At 42.1% G+C, this 19,080-nt stretch overlaps 1 protein-coding gene across 2 annotated transcripts; it reads right to left on the bottom strand.

The window, feature by feature from the left end:
* Window positions 1-28: 28 nt before the first annotated feature.
* sept5a (septin 5a) lies at window positions 29-18,665 on the bottom strand. 2 transcript variants are annotated; one of them, XM_047341366.1, is made up of 12 exons: window positions 18,550-18,665; window positions 18,363-18,376; window positions 6,342-6,432; window positions 5,697-5,783; window positions 4,596-4,719; window positions 4,338-4,472; window positions 4,099-4,216; window positions 3,884-3,985; window positions 2,555-2,651; window positions 2,321-2,456; window positions 2,089-2,191; window positions 29-1,300 (listed from the first exon to the last, which is right to left on the bottom strand). In XM_047341366.1, exons 1-12 carry the CDS (start codon window positions 18,593-18,595, stop codon window positions 1,238-1,240), a joined length of 1,116 nt encoding a protein of 371 aa, XP_047197322.1. In that variant the 5' UTR covers window positions 18,596-18,665; the 3' UTR covers window positions 29-1,237. The 2 variants fall into 2 exon arrangements, with proteins under 2 accessions (XP_047197322.1, XP_047197321.1); XM_047341365.1 differs by lacking the exons at window positions 18,363-18,376; window positions 18,550-18,665 and adding an exon at window positions 7,969-8,444.
* Between the last annotated feature and the right edge of the window lie 415 nt (window positions 18,666-19,080).

Below are 19,080 nucleotides of genomic sequence, written 5' to 3'. Positions count from 1 at the left end.
CGGACTGACAGAGGCAGCGGAGCCGGACTGACGAGAAACAAGGGTTTATTTGTCACACCTTTATATAAGAGGGGCACAGGCTGAGCTCAGAGCCTTCAGGCAAAATATGTTCTGTGTCTCAGCATCAGCAGAGTCAACACACACACACGGTCGCACACACACACACACACACACACACACACACACACACACACACACACACACACACACACACACACACACTCAAGCAATCATAGGATACACACCTTCACTGACGAGGGCAGAATTATTAAAACAGAAGCGTAAACACAGCATTTGCTCGTCGTTATTTTCAACACCTCATCGTAGCACAGTAGCAAACTGTGGGTCATGATGCATTTTAATACAAGCACAGGGGCATTGGCTATAAAGCAGTAAAAATAGGTCCACAGCATTCAGCGGATACGAGTAACGGCAGCATGCTCGCACATGTACCAACCCTCTCATTACGTCAAAGGCTCTCCATTCACAGTTAGCCACTGGCAATAAGTGCATTTTCAGCTCCACCAGCACACGTAAAAAAAATGCTGGAGGAGGATTTTTTTGACTTGCCATATGTTAGAAAAAAAAAAAGGTTACATGAAGATATTAATGAGGATCAGAGAGGAAATAAACATCTTAATAAAAAGTAAAGTCACTGTTGTACCTCAGCTGTCAAACAAATGGGAGATTTATGGATGGATACCTGGTGTTGTCTAAGGAAATTTCATGAAATACACACACTCGCTCACGCAAACACACACACACACACACACACACACACACACACACACAAACACATAATAAAAAACAATATCCAGGTTCAAGACCAACAACCTAAATTTCTTTACAAAACATCTTATGTCACACATGTTCATACCCTGACAGAATATTGAAAAAGGTCTAGCATTGCATTTATAAATTAGATACACTGACTAGTAATTTAAATTACACATTAATATTATATATGTTAAGACTGTTTAACCACAGAAGGTGGAGGGCGGAGGGAGGTCTCAAACAAATACTTTCAGAGAAGACAAAAAAAAATAAAAAATACAACTCTGATGAAACAAGTCTCCGGGCAAACAAACTATACAAAGCACCAAACTGAAGATAAATGTACAACCAGAGTTGCCACTGACACTTGACGTCCATCGCTCCCTTGTCTGGAGGTGTCTCTCACTGTCGTTCAGGGGGAAACAGCAGGTGGCGCTACAGCACAGCTCTGCTCTGGGAGATGTCACTGGTCTTTGTCGTGCATCTGCTGCTGCATCTTGTTCAGCATCTCCTGCATCCTCTTCAGCTGCAGGCGGAGAGGAAGGTTTGGACGGTTCAACTCATGCATTTAAAATTCTCACTGGTTTCACACATAAACAGATTAAACATTTAGGAAAATGTGGGATTTCCTGTTATGTTGGTTTATGCACGTGGCTGATGAGGCAGCTCTTTGCTCATGAGAAGATGTTTCATGCTTTATGTGATTACTTAAGAAGAAAACGCAAAACGTTGTGGGATGGGACATGGGCCAAAAAGATCCCATAAAATGTTGGCATGGATCTGAATATCCTACTCCTCCCTGCTGGTTTGTTGCTCTATATTCTTGAATCCCTAAATAACACTAACGAAATATCTAGTGGCAAAGTTTCCACATGATGATGCCATGGGGACATTTTTCTCCAAACCAGGAATGATAAAGTGTCAAATCATGCTTGCTAAGTTCATGATGACCAATTTTTGCAAAGGTTTTAGGTTACACAGCTTGTTTTTCTACAATAAAAGTGTTGAGTTATTGTTTTGAATCGTTTCTGCTTGCTGCTTTTGCATTTCTGAGCACCTCGTGTTTTTCCTCTCTATGCATCTAAGGATTTGTTTTTTGTTTGATTCAACAATTCTCCGGGAAAGACTGACAGAGGACTTGGAGCTTGAAGGTAAAACTTATCAAGGTTTGTAAAGATTAAAGAGAAGATGTATAAAAGTGCAGAGATTGAGGCAAAGATTTAAACCTTGATACATTCAGGGTTTGTCAGTGGTATCAGATATAAAAACAATGGTCATTCATCGTCTGTTGAAGCAGCAAATGATGCTTCGTACCTCCTCGTCTTTCATTTTGATGAGTTTCTCAGTTTCCACATCTGGAGTGGACAGAGGCAGGATGGGGATGGGACTCTCCATTCGGTTGTCCTGAGCCAGTTTACTGAGAGAAGAGGAGGAAACGGAGGTGGTGTCAACGAGACAAATCTGATCTGACATCTGTAGCGACGACATCAGCAACATCAGCAGTTTATGTTTACAAAACTCCATCAGTGTTCCCTCACACACGTACCTGGTCATCTCCTGTATGCACTGTGCTCTGTAGTTTTCATAGTGGACGTCACAGGTCACGTCTTTCAGGTCGTGCATGTGCGAGCGAATCAGCATGTTCCTCAGTTTCACAAAGTCACAGTGCGACTGGTTCTCCACTGAAAGACACAAAAGACAAAGATTCAGTTTCACACACACAAACTGTGTCGGACTCATGCTCAGGCTGACGGGAGAGGAAACACGAAGATCATCGTACCTTCTACGATGCCCCAGGGGTACAGTCGTCCTCTGACCCTCTGCCCCCGAGCCTCCACCACCGTGTTGCTGCCGATCACAGCGAAGGGGGTGCACTCCTGCAACACACACACACGAGGGCAGCGTTAACTGTTGTCTACCCAGAGGAAGCTGACTGAGCAAACTGAGCCCTGATACACATTCACAGTTACACACATTCACAAGAGAAACGCTGAGCAGCTCGAGACGAACCTGACTGTAACTGTTGAGACACGTAAAAGATCTGATCTGATCTGATCTTCCCGGCTGATCAGAGGATTCATATCACAAGCCTTGGCCTGCGTTCATCACCTCTGAGCTGCAGCTACGCTTCAATTTAAGAGAGCAAATATTAAAGGGTCAGTTCACCCAAATTACAAAAAGACACTTAACCTTATTGACTTTGTCTCTCGCCATGTAGACAAATCTAGTTTTATTAATCCAGGTTTTGAGATTTAAAACCTCACTCAACTCATCTTTCTATAGTTTCCCAGTGAAAGTCTCTTCAGTGTGTTTCAAGAAAATGTGCCGGTCAGTTTCCGACACCCTCTTTCCGACAGCAGAATCAAAATAAGCAGCATTTGTCAAGATTTAAATTCATAGCTTCACAAAACTACCCCTTCATTTCAGACTTTTCATTCTGTTCATCACAACACAATAGGGCAATCAGCGGTATGAGGCCATTCAGAACACATGTAAACTCCTGAACTTCTGCAAAAGTTCAGAAACAGGTGAAACAGACTGAAGCGTTTAGTCTGGATAATCCACAGACCTCACTGAACAGCTTTCATACTACAGCTGCATTCAAAAGTTAATTCCCTGTGAAAGTGGCTCACAGCGAAGCCGGTGGATTATCCTGTGAAACGAGGACATTGTTTCAGCACAAACACGTTCCTGTTCAGGTTTTCACAACGTGAGGAAACAAAAACTAAACTCGGTGTGAAATTTAGATCTTATCTTACAATCTCTCTACCTGAAACTGAAACTATCTGCATGTGGTAGGAATAAGAAAATAAGAAATCATCTAGGTTCACATACTACTACTTTTTTTTAAGCTTTCCATTGCATCTCATTGTTTTCTTTAATCCTTTAATCAAGCTGAATGTATAATCATTTAATATGTTAGATAAAATATAAAACAGGGATTAAAACAGAATAAAAAGACTGTGAAATATGTCAAATGAATTATCAATGCAAATTATTGTTTGTTCTCCTACTTTTATTTACTTAGATTCACAATCTGTCGCAAAACGTACAGATATTTCCATTCACAGTGAATCAGTGAATTTCCTAATAGAAGTGTCCGACTCACCTTCAGCTCTTTGTCAAGTTGTTTAAACTCTTCATCCTCGTCGGAGTCACATTCAGGGAACTGGTACACTTTGATCCCGAACTTGTCTATTTCCTCTCGTATCTACACACACACACACACACACACACACACAGTGTTATACAGTGAATAATAAAACACACTGCAAACATCTTGAATTCTCTGCCGAGCTGCAGATCTACAGATCCGTGACTCACTCTGTCTTTGAGCTTCTTTATCTCGTTGGGCGTGAGGCAGTCAGCTTTTGCAATGAGTGGAATTATGTTGACTTTTTCATGCAGCGCCTTCATGAACTCAACATCGACCGGACGCAGCCTGTGGAGAGAAGTTCAATACTGTTTTAATCGTTGACTTCATGAGTCAGAAAAGGTGCCTCAGTGTGTGTGTGGTGTTTTGTGTGTGTGTGTGTGTGTGTGTGTGTGTGTGTGTGTTTTACCCGTGCCCAAATGGAGGGATGAAGTAGAGGCAGCAGTGGACCCTGTTGTCCTGGATGTTCTTTCTGTTCAGTCCACTCTCATCCCTGAAGTATTGCTCAAACTGCTGATCTATGTAGTCTGTGATCGGCTTCCAGCTATGACACACACACACACACACACACACACACACACACACACACAGAAACAGACGACATTAGCAGCTCCTCAAGACACTGTGAGTTCAGGCTGAGTCGGACACAGCAGATCCTCAGGCTCACCACTCGTTGTTGTTGACGGCGTCTCCGAACCCCGGCGTGTCTACGATGGTCAGCTTGAGCTTGACTCCTTTCTCCTCGATGTCGACCGTGTGCTTGATGATCTCCACTGTTTGGTTGATTCGCTCTGAAAAGCATTGGCACGGAGAAGGAGTCACAGAGTTAGTGAGTGAGTGACAGGGAGGGAATGAGGGGATACAACAGATGAAGGAAGATAATGGATGGAGGATTTTGATGGTTTTTCTATTCATTAAGCAATGGTGGCATGATTGATTATCATTATGCAACTTATTAAAAAGCTGTTTAAAAATGACTTTAACAGCACTAATTAGTGCATGTGATGGGGACAATTTTTAATGATGGATTAATACACATTTGCAGCTCTAGAGGACGCTGCACCAACTGTTCATAGGTTCAAACCTGTTATTACATGTTAACCCAGGTTGCACAACAACACACACAACACAACACACTAGTTATTATGTTCAGCTAATGTCCAATAAAGTTTACACATCTGACCTGTTATTCTCATGAAAACTGGGAAGTGTGGGATTATATTTCAAATTTAGGAGTAAATACTATAAGAAATATGAGGATATCAGAAATATTTGACAAAAATGAGTAAACTCTAAACTCCATGAATATCATCACAAACATGAAACACATGAAACACACATACATCTATTGTATAAATACAAGGATATAATTAAAACAGACTTACATCACATCTACATTCATGAAGGATTGGCAGATTTTTCCTTGCATCACATTATATGAAATCTTTACAAGCTAAGTTTTCATTCTGTGCTCTGATTTAATAAATAACTGGTCTGAAATTAGCTCTAGATCTTTAGATGTTTATAATTGATACGTCACCCACATGTGTTTTTAACAGTATATAGAGGACAATCTTGTATAGAGATTTATCAGTTTTTTCTCATATACAACAAAAATCTTAAATATCACCAGCGGTACACATCGCCAGTTAATCAAGTACAAATGTACAAAAATAGATTTTGTCGCTGCAGATGTAGGTCAGACGTTGATGTGAAAAACCAAAATAACAGACATCAGAGTGAGACGATAAAGAGCAGGAAGACTCACCCTCAGCGTTCAGTAACTTCCTGTCTTTGTAGAGGTCTGTGAGGAACAGGCTGTTGACCAGGGTGGATTTACCCATTCCAGACTCTCCTGCAACACACAGACACACAAATATAATGTGTGTATATCAGATACAAATTAACTATTTGTAGTGATAGAAAATTAACCTTATGTTCCTGTATAAATCCATCAGTTTGTATTGAAGCTGTTTTATTATTCCACCAAGGACGCTATGTTTTCACCCCTGTTTGTTTGTTTTGAATGTTTGTTTGGAAGCAAGATTACAGGAACACAACAACAAAAGAATTTCCCAAAAACATTTGACTGATCTCACAGAGAATAATTCAACAATCTTGATTAAACAAAATCTGTTATATTCAGGGGACCGATATCTACGAGTGTGTCTAAGTTAGTGCAGCTTGATTTAATTTAAGGGGACTGTTGGGCCTTGGTGGAGGTATGTGAAGTATGTGCTGTACTGAGACTCATTCTGGTTAAAGATGTGTTGATTTAACCTCATTGGTCTTTTCAGAGGCTGCAGCTCGCGGTGCAGCTGAATTATATTGTTTTTCTAAAATCTTGTCCACCAATGTTTACAGGAGAAACACTCGTTTTCTGTCACGTTCGCTCGTTCAGCTCCAGACTGACCTGCCACCATCAGTGTGAAGTCGAAGCCTTTCTTCACCGACTTCCTGTGGACTTGATTGGGCAAAGTTGCAAAACCCACATACTGTTTCTCCTGAGACGGAAACAAAAGACACAGAAGAGGAAGGAGAAGGTTTTTAGTTTTAGTAAAAAAATACTTTGTGAAAGAATCAGTGATGTTTCAATCAGTTCACTTGACAGCTGCTGTTGAGCTGAAACAACGAGTGGATCACACAGGAAAGTAACTGGCAGCTATTTTGATAAATTCTTAGATTTTTTCCCAATATTTTCTCAAGCAGAAAAAGGCAAATCATTCTCTGGTTACAGCTTCATAGGAGGACTTCACTTTAGGCTTTAGGAAAAAAATATTATTCCATCAATAGGAAAAATAATCAACTGCAACCTTAAATTACTGTCTCTAAATTTCTCTTTTTCTTTCACGACCAGTTCAAAACCAATAATAAACGTTTTGCAATTGTTTGAAAGCAGGACTTCTTGTATCAGAGTATTTCTACTCTACTTCTTCCACCACTGCACAACATGCTCACGTTTGAGAAACAACAACATGGGATTATTTGGTCTTCTTGTTAAAAGAGTTATAAGAAGTTATTAGGTAATTTGACTAAGTGGAGAATCGACTCATTGTTTCAGCTCTACAATAAAACATCAAAAGTCAGCAGTTTAAAAATAGACGCAGACGCCAAATAACCGTTTTAATGTGGAGACAACATGAATCTGGCTCCGGCTGATGCTTTAAAAATGACCACAACAGACAGGATGCCTTTAAAATACAGAAAATCTACAACTGCGTGGAAAAACACGTGAACAGCAGCATTCCTCCTCTTCCCAGCTGAGAATAACCAGCGTCTCAGATTTTCCACTAAGTCTCTCACAAAGGGAACCACAGGATGCCAGGCTCTCACTGTGTCGGACAGTAGCTCTCAGTCCTGCAGGGTCTCACTGCCGCATCTGGCAGAACGTCATCTTTACCCCGCAGTGCTGACAAGTGGAGATAGAAATACACACTGGAGGCCCCCACCGAGTGCACACACACAAACACACAAACACACACATACACACACAACACAGAAGCTGCATTCAACAGAACTGAAAAGCTCTTTTTTAAACTTTGCAAACACACGGGTCCAACACGCAGTCAGAATCCATATACGCTGTCATAACTTGTCACAGGCATTTCCGACAGCCCCCTCGTGTGAGGATCGCTTTCATAAAAACCCCCACACACGCACACACACACACACACACAGACACACACACTCAGATGGTGCAATCATACACACTTGCTCAAACAGCCAACTGAGTGAGAATGAGGAATGCTGCATATAAATCAGTGTGTAATCATAAAAATAGAGCATTCAATTATCCCAGCAGTGAATCTGTCACCCTGCAGAAATTTCCCAAGAGTAAACTGAACTCAGAGACGTCCAGAGAAAAGCCAGAATGTCAGTAGAAAGATGCTGACAGTGAGTTTACAGGTGTGAGGACTTCTTGTTTCTGCATTTCCGAAACTAATCCTGAACTCTGAGACTTTATATTTCAGTGTATTCTGAAAGATCTTCTTTTTTTGTTTATCCTGCATTTATCTCCTCCGACGAATCCAAACCTTTACCTTCTGTCTGGCTGTTCTCACTCGTGGGCACAGCAGCCGTTCCACCAGTTTTTCCTGCAGCATGATGGCATCCATCCCAAACCGCTCCGACACTGACGGACCAAAATAGCCACGGGTCTCAGAAAGTCAAAAAAATAAACCCAGCAGGAAACAGGATGCAGCAAAGACTATACAAGCTTATAAACTCGTCTGTCACTTTCTCTCTGTTCCTCAAATGTCTCTGATGCACCTCTTTCCTGTTTGTGCTCTTTAAATCGGACCCCGTTGTTCCTCTTACTCTCTCTCTCTCTCTCTCTGGATTCCCTTTTCTTTTCCTTTCCCCTGCCTTCCCTCCTCCTTTCTCCGATCCCTTTCTTTCCTTTGCCCTGTGGCGCTCCGACTCTCCCTGTCCAGACAGGTACAGAGGAATTCTGTCTGAGAGGGAGGGAAACGCGGAGAGAGGGAGTACGAGAGAGAGGTGGCAATTTGAGGGAGGAAACGGGGCAGGGATGGAAGCAACGAAAGTCTAAAAGAAACTCATTCATTCGGCCTGTGCTCCCTCCCCCAGCTGCGACAGTTGAAAAATAAAAGTCTGCGCTGAGTGAAGTGACCACGGTAACGAGGAGGAGCAGACGGACGGACAGAAAGTGTGGAATTCACTTTTAAAAGATATGAAACAATAGAAGAGCTGGTTTGAACTTGACTGTGACAAAGTCGCAGCAGATAAAGACACAAAAGGCTGCAGGAACAGGCCTGAGCAGTGAGATAATCAGGTTATCAAGTGAACTAACATGTCAATATGTTTGGTGACGGCTGTGAGTGTTTGTCCACGCGCCCTCACCTGAGCTTCATATTCTCGTGTCACATGTGTTGTATTGAAAAGTGTTTGTGTCTCCTAACTTTCGGTTTTACTTAAATGATTCGTGTCTTGATTTATAATGTATTATGTGTATTATTCGTTTTGAGAACCTCAAAAATGAGCCACGGTTGTTTTTCTTTTCATTTCCAGTTCATTTCTTTTCCAATATTTTTCCTCCAGATGACCAAGATACGCTTATTCTACTTTTGAACAAATTTAAAACATATATAAAGCTTTAATCAGCATGCTGGTTTTTATTTATGCTTTATTTTGAAACTAATATTTCTCTATATAAACCCATTCAACAACACAGTTAACTGTTGTTTTATTTTGATCACGTCAGGAATAACCTTTATCAAAAGTAATAGTTCAACATTTTTAACACATTTACTATAACTTACAGCACGTGAATCAGTTTTGTTGGGTCATTAAAATTCTTATAGCGGATATCTATGATGTCATTTCACTTAAAGTTTAGAAAGCCCAGCTCGAGACTTTGATGAAAAGGATGCAAAGGAAATCAGCCACCATGTTGTCTACTCTGGTTACTCTCAGTGTGTGTGTGTGTGTGTGTGTGTGTGTGTGTGTGTGTGTGTGTGTGTGTGTGTGTGTGTGTGTGTGTGTAGAGGTGAATGAGGTACATGTCATGGCAGAGGTTGAACTTGATAACTTCCAGATGTGATGGTGGTTTGTGTGTGTGAGTGTGTGTGTGTGTGTGTGTACGTGGGTGTGTCCGCCTCATACATGATGTGGGCAGCAGAGCTTAAATGCTCTTTGAAATAGAAGAAGCTGAAGCTGTTTTTTTTTTCCCTCTTTCCTGCTCCTCAGCTAGGCAACACCCCGCGGTGATGCCACGTACAGGATGCAAACGTCCCCACGTCACTCCACAGGAGGGAGACAGAGGACTCAACTCGGATTTTAAAAAAGTTCATGATTTGGGGAAGAAACACTTGAGCTCTTCTCAGCCATGACAGTGAGGCTGATGATAGAAGAAGAGCTGAGGTGATGAAAGAGTGAGTTGGTGTATGTGGAGGGGAGGGGAGGAGGGTCAATCTGAATTGCAAAAGGGAACAGATGCCATGAAATGGTATTACAATAGACCCCCGACTAAACCCCCACCTCCAGCACCTCTCTGTGACCAGCTGTCTATTCACACACACACACACACACACACACACAAACACACACACACACACACACAGATGCACTAAATATAATCTGCAAGTCTAATGAGATCATTATGTTCAATGAACAGCATCAGAGGGTTAGGGGACGTATATGTAACCTAAAGAAGGGATGCAAGCTATCATATTGTAATGAGGCCATTTTACGATGACGTCATCATGATTCATCCATTCATACAATCTTATTGGTCGCAGAAGTTGATGCATTACTACAGTGTGTGATGTAATTTTCTCGCTTTGTGATGACGTAATTCCTTCCATATCATCATGAATCATTTTACGGTCTATATAAGATTCAGGTCGTGTCTATATAATCCTATAGGAGGCAGAGATCCCTCAGAAAATGTCTTTTTTAAACTGTGTATGATGTCATTTTGTGACTTCTTTGTGACTTCTTCATGATGTCATGTGATATATTATGATGGGGAATCGCTTTCTGATCCATAAAAGCTCTAGATCGTCTCTCTGGTCCAATCATTTGCAGAGATATCTTGGAAAATGTGCTTTTCAGACCATATTGTTGACCTTGACCTTGACCTTTGACCAATCAGCTCCAAAAATGAATTGCCTGGAGACGCCCTCCCAAGTAATGTTCCTATAACAAGTTTAGTGGGAATCCATCAGGGAGCTTTTAAGTTATTTTGTTCAAACCCACACGGAGATGAATGAAAGTGATGCCAAAACGAAGGAAAAGGATGAATGGGGGAAATGTTAAGGTACCAGAAGAGATTTGGAATAATTAAATACTATAGTATGTCCTTCCCTCTTGATTTGTGAACACAATTATGGTCAAACTCATGAAATATCAATGCACTCTGAGGCTTTCACTGCCCAAACATCTGTATAAAGAGCTTCAAAGTTGCAGGTCGGCTTCACCTCTCTGCTCGTTTCCAGCTGATCAAACAGAGAGAGAGTGTCGGATGTAGAACAGCAGGTGCAAAGAGACATCGAGGAGGAACCATGAGTCAGGACTAATGACTGGAAACACAAGCTGCTGTATGTGTGGGCGACTTTAAAAGCATCTTCAAACTCCGTTCTTCACTATGTGACTATGAGTCTGCGCTTCTCTCCGTGTTTGTTTGTCAGTTCTGCAGAGGCACAGATCCAGAGATCAGCCACTCGGGCAGCGGGCAGCGCTCAGCTTCTTCCTCTCACTTCTTACAAAGCTGCGGCCTTAAAGGAAGCAACTCTCAAAAGGCCACAGCGGTCGACTTCACCGCCAGGCTAAACACACACACAAACACACACACAGACACAGACACACACACACAATACAGGACAATATCCAAATGACTCTGGTCCAGCAGCGGACACATCACTCCTCACTGCCAAACAGTTTCAAGACACCACAACCCAAACACAGAGGACGGGCGGAAAGAGAATTTAAAAATCTAAACTCAGCATGAGAAGAATCACACATCTGACAGTCCAGCTTGTTCACACTAAACAGTCTCAGACAAACACGCCGGGTTCAGGTTTCTGTCGGATCAACTGACTGGTCCACTGCTGAACATGTTTGTACAAGATAACGTAGGCTGAGGCAGCACAGTGGTGCAACGGTTAGTTCTGCCGCCTCACAGCAAGAAAGGTTGTGGGTTTAAATCCTTTCTGTGTGGAGTTTGCATGTTCTCCCCGTGTCTGTGGGGGTTTCCTCCAGGTCCACAGACATGCAGACTGGGCTTATGATAATTGGAGACTAAATTTCTCGCAAAATGTGAGCGTGAAAGGTTGTTGGTCTCTTTATGTCGGTACAGCAATGCACTGGTGATCTGTCCAGGGTTTTATTTCCTTACAAATTAGAAAATGTGAAAGAATGAGGTATCTTATTGTCTCTGTAATCGGGGCCTCCTGAATGAAAATGTTTCAAAAATCTAACTAAATTAACTGTAAGTGAATTATATTCATTATGACTTTGAGCTAAATGCTCATATCAACATGATTCTACAGCTGACATCTTCATGTTGAAGGCTTTATGTTCTAAACCTGTCTCCTTCTAATTAAGTTCCTGTACAACTAAACTGTGACAGAAAATATCATAATCTATTTGCAGTAAAACGACGACAATATTTTCAAACCTGCTGCTTCCATCGTGGAAACCACAGACCAAGTGACTGTGGGTGTGAAACTTACACTCTGCTGTGACCGTTATGTGCTTGGTACAAAACAAAAAAACATGTCGCCAAACACATTACATTTACTTTAGCTGTACAGACCATTTCCACCATCATAGATTAGTGTGTCAAAATTGTAGCATTTGCTAAATAACTAAACACAAAGTGTAGCTAAAGCTAAAGCTGGTCAGAGTATCATTAGTTTTGCAGATATTTGGTCATAATCCTCCAAAATTTACCCTGATGATGGAGAGAGACAAAAGGTTAATAAGAGATTTGAAGTTATTACAATTTATCCTGAAGTGAATATAAATGTCTAAAAGTTGCTGGAATATTTTGTTCTCGGCTGACGATCACAGACCTACTGACCCTTAGTTCCCCCAAGAGCCACAGCACAGGTGTGAGTAAAAGTGAAACTGAAAGAGGAATTAGTGGTAGTTGGAAAAGTTAAAATACTGTAATATTAAAATATGTACATGACAAATCCTCTCCACTTCAAGAGAAATAAGAACATCTGTATTCAGTTGCTTTCCACCCTTCCTCAGAACGGAGACATGATCTTGAAAATCAATCATCAAGTGGTATAAAATGGTGGGTTTAGAATCATGTGGAGTCTCTGCAGCAGCAGCCAGACGTCCTGTGATGCAGCAGTGAAGAGCAGTGAAGAGCGGTGAAGAGCGGTGACCTTTACCGACGACTTCTCTGCATCTCCCTGCCTTCCAGCTGGCACTTTCACACCATTAACCCTGACCGCTTCCTCCACATTGCAAACAGTGAGTGAGGCAGGAGAGTAGAGGGGTGATGGGAGGGGTGAGGGTCGGAGGGACTGACGGAGAGGGGGGTGTCAAAACAACATAAATGGACCCAAAGTCTCTGGCCTCCCTCCTCCCTCCTCCCCCCTGTGTTTTCTCTCCTTGGAGATGCAGAGGCCTGCGTGCACTTGGCTCTTAAACATGCTAATCTGACAGCATGTAATTGCTCAGGCAACAATAAAATAGCTTCAGTGAAGGACACTTGGCGATCAGAGGCCAGTTTTAGCATCCGCCCACTCAGAGACGACGGACACTGGTGGGAACAACAAGGCTTTTCAATGTTGAATGAGACAAACGAGTCAGTTAAATGTCTGTCGGACAAAAGGCAGAAGAAAGTGTGTCGAGAGGACGGAAGTTAGAGGAACAGATTTTTCTCATCACAAACAAACTGATCCATTCGTTATTGGTCTGTGTCACAGATCTCTAATCTAAAAACACATCAAACAGCGACAGTGCTGCTCTGGTTGTTTCGTTACAATAAACAGGAGCACTGAAGTTTATTTTTAGCCGATTTCACTGTTAGTTAGTTTTCAGCCAAATGCACCATTTACTCCTGTTTGTTTAAAAGTACAGTCGCCAGCTGTTAGAGGAAATTATCTAGATTTCTTTAATGAAACAATATATTTACGACCTGTTTCGAAAGGTTAACATTTTCAGGAGGTTTGAACGGGCTTTGGGTCGAGTGATTACGTCATGGTTTTAGGAGATGAACCAACTCTGTGTTAGTTTTGGCCTCTTCTTGGGATTTGACGACACCGGATCCGTTTTCAGACACGAACTCTGGAAAATGTCGCGAAAATTGGATCGGAATTTTTTTTTCTCATTAGTAGAATGCAGCAGGAGATTTTCCGGCTCAGACATGTTCACAGCAACAGGACCAAGCGAGGGGCGGAGCCTGGGCGGAGCAGCACGTGACGTATTAATTCCACTGCAGAAAGCACATTGTTTTTGTTTGCAGCACATCCACATGGCGCTGGCACTAATCGTTAAAACCTCCTGAATCCAGTTGTCGCTCCACGTTGACGTCTTTATCGGCATCTTCTATGTGTACGACAGCTCTTTTTCATCCGGAGATATTTGTATTCTACCAGTTTTGTGTCTGTCACATTTTCCTGCTCTATTCTCAGATGGGTCTCCCTGGGTTTAATACAGTTTCTAAATCTAATCCTGTTCCTATTTGGACCATATCACACAGTCTTTATCAGAACATCTAGTTTGCTCAGTTTTTGTCTTTTGTGATTCTTTACTTCATTTTGCTCTTTCATATGGATAATAACATGTTTAAAGGCACAGATGTGACAAACTCATGGATGAGAACCATGAAGCCACAATCTATGGATTTTTATCTGTATTGTTATTTGTCTATTTCTAATGGGCTCTACTACTAATATTGTTTACCACTGGAGACTCATTGGTTGCTTTTCTTTTGCTTTTCCAAACTTCAGCAACAGAAAAGAGTGATTTTTAAAATTTCACTCTGAATTTGAACAAGTCACGCACTGTGTTCAAACTGTGTCAGTTTCTCAAAGTGTAGAATAAGATCATTTGAAACAATAGTTCCACATTTTTGGGCAATACGCCTGCGAGGATCACCACCCCTCTGGTGACTGGGACCTGCTTTTGGCTGCAGCTTGAACCGAACTTCACACCATAATGAGGATCAGTATTTCCACCCAAAAAGTTAAGAAGATCAAAACTTCTTGGGTCGGCCACTCACTCTTTCTGCTTTCTGTTTAGGAGACAAAGCCACAGGGGGCTCAAATCCCCAGTTTCCTTACCCCACCCATCCCCCCCGAGACGCGCTTGTTCCTGCTCTGCAGCTGGTCCTCACCAGGAGCCGGTGACGGTCCCATCTGTGGCAGCGAGAGTGTGTTTAAAGAGTGAGAGGAGGAGTGAGAGGAGGTGTGACAGGAGGAGTGAGTGTATCTGAAGTGAAGTTACACATGTGCTTTATACGTCTGACATCTGTTCACTGCTGCAGCGAGACATCCTGGGAAGTGACGATGAAGACAACAAGGTGTGATAAGGTGGAAAATATCAATTACCTTTAATTTTTAAAAACACTTTTATAAAAGTTTGTACTGGCAACTTTTTGGCTGCCGAGTCATTAAGATACAATTTTTATTAAACAATGATATTAGACACTCAAACATGTCATCATCTGGAGTAGTGATTATAGACTATGTCTTTGTATTACTCCTCATTTTACTATTTATTTTGTGTTTATATATTATTCACCTCCTGTCTTTACACTGTTTTTTAAATTATTTGTACTTTTGTGACCTTTCATGTGACTTTGTCTACGTTCTCATATGTCAAACAGTTATATCATTGATTTATTAAGTATCCATAATAAGTGTGTGTACTTCTGTGTGTCTTTGTATGTTTTTAATAGAAACAACTGCCAGAAACAAGCAGGAGAAAATTTACATGGCTAAATCTGTTGGACGCATGTTAATTAATGTGCATTGTGCCTTTTGGATTAATACAAATAAACAGATTCTGTGATTACTAAAGAGTGTCTCACTTTCTAATTAGCCATCAGGTCTGCACGCCTATATGACTATAACATTCTAACAAAAACACTACAACCAGGCAGCAGTTGTTTATTTCTTATTTTTAAAAAACAAATGTGAAGTTGAACAGCTTGGACCGTGTGCTGAGATTGTTTCAAAGATCAAGAATGAACAGTTTTCCTTCAACTCTTAATCTGACGTGAAGGAGAAAAGCTCACGAAAACTGAAATTCACGTGATTTGATCAAAGGCTCATAAACTAAGCACTAATGGACTTTATGGTGAGACTTTTCATTTGTATATGTTGTTACAAGGATCAAGGACAGATTTAAGTGTTTTTATTCTAATCTTAATCTGATGCGGAGAAGTGCTCAGAAAAATGTTTTCAGTTCATCATGTGAGACTCATTTATTAACTAATGTTTACTTTTTGAGATGACGGCAGCAACACTGGAAATACCGGAGCGTGCCGTCATTACATGTGGTCATAAAGGTCAGGATGTTCTTACAGTGCTATAGCTGTTATTTTAGAGGTGCTACATCGTTTGATCCCTATATCGAGGTGATATAATATCCAAGCTAACTGTCCATAAAACTGTGATTTTTCTCTGTGATGAAAAATATTCCATGAATATCCTCCCACACACCGAGAATAATCACCACACAGGATTGTGGGTAGGGCAGATGGTGTCGTCCAGTCCTTCGTATCAGAGAAGTGATAAAAACAGATTAAAAAAAGACTGTTGCCTGGCAACGCAAAATCACAGCGAATGAAGTGATGGGAGTTTGAAGGAGGAGGAGGGAAACGTGGAAAGAAGAAGAGGAGAAGAGAAGAGACTGGGAACGTTGTGAGAATATTGATTCAGGAATGATTATCAGCTTTAACTCTATGATCAAATCATTGAGTCAGTCCTCCTCCTCCTCCTCCTCCTCCTCCGCCTGGATGGTCCAGAATATGAAATATTTTTCTCAAAGTGTCCAACAGGGTCAGATGCAGTGGAGTATGTGGGAGTAACGAACGTTTCACAGAGCGCAACAAAACCCACAAGGTGTGAAAACTGTGTAGTAATCTGAGCGTGAGTGAACCACTATACGTGGATGAAAATGAATATGAAGAGAGAAACATTTGCTTTGATTGTAATGTTAGATCTTTTTTTCTGTTTCCGCGCAAAATGCTGCAAACCACAACTCTACAAGAATCATGCTAATCCAGGTTCCCAGCAAATCTACTCATAAGCTTGTGTGCCTGTGTGTGTGTGTGTGTGTGTGTGTGTGTGTGTGTGTGTGTGTGTGTGTGTGTGTGTGTGTGGTGATGATGCATGTGACCACAATGATTTCAGCCCCTGGATTTGGTCCAATAGTACATTTGTGTGAGAAAATTAATTTGTAGTCAACCTGACCAGTTTATATGTGGGAGGAGATGGACAACGTGCACAACGGAGAGTAAATACTGGACCAATATGAATATATATATATATATATATATATATATTGTATATTATAATAATAATAATAAATGTTCTATACTTTTCTTAACAAAATGCTTCACAAAGGGATGAAACAAAAATGAAATAAGTTACAACATTAAATTAAATAAAGTGGGCTAGTAATGATTTTTTTATGCTTCTTATTGCTGTTTAACTTTTTAATTTAGGTTTATTGTAAAGCATGTTGTAATACCAGTGGTGAAAATAACTGAGCGCAGGTATAAGTATTACATTTGCTTTAAGGTACTTGTATTTACTTCATACATTAACTATTATATATTATTTAGAGCTACAATGGTTATAGACATTTAATCTATTGTTGTATTTAAATGTGTTGAATTATTAGCCGATCAAAATAATAGGAATCACTGAATCATTTAAACAAACCCACATGCAACCACTTATCTACTGTCACCAGACACCATGAACCGAGCAGGAGGAGGAGGAGGAGGAGGAGGAGGAAGGCCCGGGGTCATCAGTGAGCATCACCTCCACTGAAGGCTCATGTGGCAGCTTCGTTTTTCTGCTGAACCTTCACCAGGAAGGATTCAACCAACAGCAACGACTGAAATAATGCTGAAGTCGTGCTGATGTAGCGTTGACAATTAGATCAACTTGAGGACAGATAATGGCTAATATTTGTGTCAGGGAGCGGAGGAGAGGAGTAAAGGAGAGGAAGGAGGGAGAGTAAGGAGAGAATGGAGGAAGAGGGAGAGGAAGGAGAGGAGGGAGAGTAGGGATGGAGAGTAAGGAGGGAGAGTAAGGAGAGGAGGGATGGAGGGAGGAAAAGAGGGATGGAGATGAGGGATGAGAGTGAGGAGAGGAGGGATGGAGAGGAGGGAGGAGAGGAGGGATGGAGAGGAAGGAGAGGAGGGAGGGATGGAGAAGGAGAAGGAGAAGGAGAAGGATGAGAGGATGGAGGGAGAGGCAGGAGAGGAGGGATGGAGAGGAAGGAGAGGAGGGATGGGGAGGGAGGAGAGGAGGGATGGAGAGAAAGGAGAGGATGGAGGAGAAGAGGGATGGAGAGGATGGAGAGGAAGGAGAGGAGGGATGGAGATGAGAAAGGGATGGATAGTGAGGAAAGGAGGGAGGGGTGGAGGGATGCTGATGCTGTGACGCCGGCCTGCTCCACATATGCGTCTAAAAATGAAATCTAACCTCCTCTTCCTCCTCCTCCCCCTCTTCCTCCTCCTCCTCCTCCTGTCAGTGTGGAGACCAGGGCTCAGTCTGTGGTGGCATGGCTGCTCTCAGCAGCCTCCATGCATCTCTCACACAAAACGAGCACATCGAATAAAAACACACGCGAATACATCAGCTCAGAAGCGTCAACACCACCGATGATGCTGCAGAAGACGCGACGCTGTGCGACGCTGATCTCAGACAAAACCTCACAAGAAACACGTATATTTCCCCAAAACACAGAAAATGAGCACACGAGCGTTTCTTACCTCCGCGTTGTCCTCTGTTGGCCATTATGATGGATGAGGAGGAAGAGGAGGAATCGGAGGAAGAAGAGAAGGAGGCGCAGGTGCGGGGATGCGCAGCGACGCCCAGAGACACAGAAACATGAAGCGGTCAATGCAACACGGATAAACACACCATCATCTGCATCTTCTTCACCATCATCTTCCTCACCTGTTTTCACCGGGATCCGGCTCTTGTACCTGATGTTGCTCGTCATGTTCTCCGCGCTCCTCCCTGGGTCGCACCGCTCACTGACAGCGGCCCCTCGCCTCCAGAGCCCGGACACAGAGCAGGGGGGGTGGGGGGGCGGGCTGAGCCGACAGGGAACTCCCCCCTCCTCCACTCAGCCAATCACACTGCAGAGTTTAACCACCAGCTGAGGCTGTCACAGGACGCCATGAGGGGTGGGGGGGTCCACAGCAGCCTCACTGACTGTCTGTCTTCATCTTATTGTCCAAGGTTTACATGGACGTGTTGAAGGACAGAGGTTTGTCCCAAAACTTAAAGTATGAACGTCGATCACATATTTGACTTAAAATCATCAAAACATCTGCTTCTACTTATTAATCTAATAAATCTGTTGGATTATGATATTCACCACTTAGCTTCATCCTGCTCAAGTTTCTCTTTGTCCCTTTCTGTGTTGGTTTGTGTGTTTGTTTGTACACAAGATGATGCAAAATATACAGGAGAGATTATCAC

This window comes from Hippoglossus stenolepis, chromosome 9, assembly GCF_022539355.2.
Source record: "Hippoglossus stenolepis isolate QCI-W04-F060 chromosome 9, HSTE1.2, whole genome shotgun sequence".
Classification (NCBI taxonomy): domain Eukaryota; kingdom Metazoa; phylum Chordata; class Actinopteri; order Pleuronectiformes; family Pleuronectidae; genus Hippoglossus; species Hippoglossus stenolepis.
Note: the sequence above shows the minus strand (reverse complement) of the source record. Positions and strands in the feature narration are given on the sequence as shown.

Excerpts from the sequence above, each read along its gene's own strand:
- sept5a (XM_047341365.1), bottom strand. The coding sequence starts at position 8,043 with ATGGATGCCATCATGCTGCAGGAAAAACTGGTGGAACGGCTGCTGTGC. Across the intron at positions 5,784-6,341 it reads CTTCACACTGATGGTGGCAG|GAGAGTCTGGAATGGGTAAA; the intron begins GTCAGTCTGGAG and ends TGTGTGTTGCAG. Across the intron at positions 1,301-2,088 it reads TCAAAATGAAAGACGAGGAG|CTGAAGAGGATGCAGGAGAT; the intron begins GTACGAAGCATC and ends CTCCGCCTGCAG.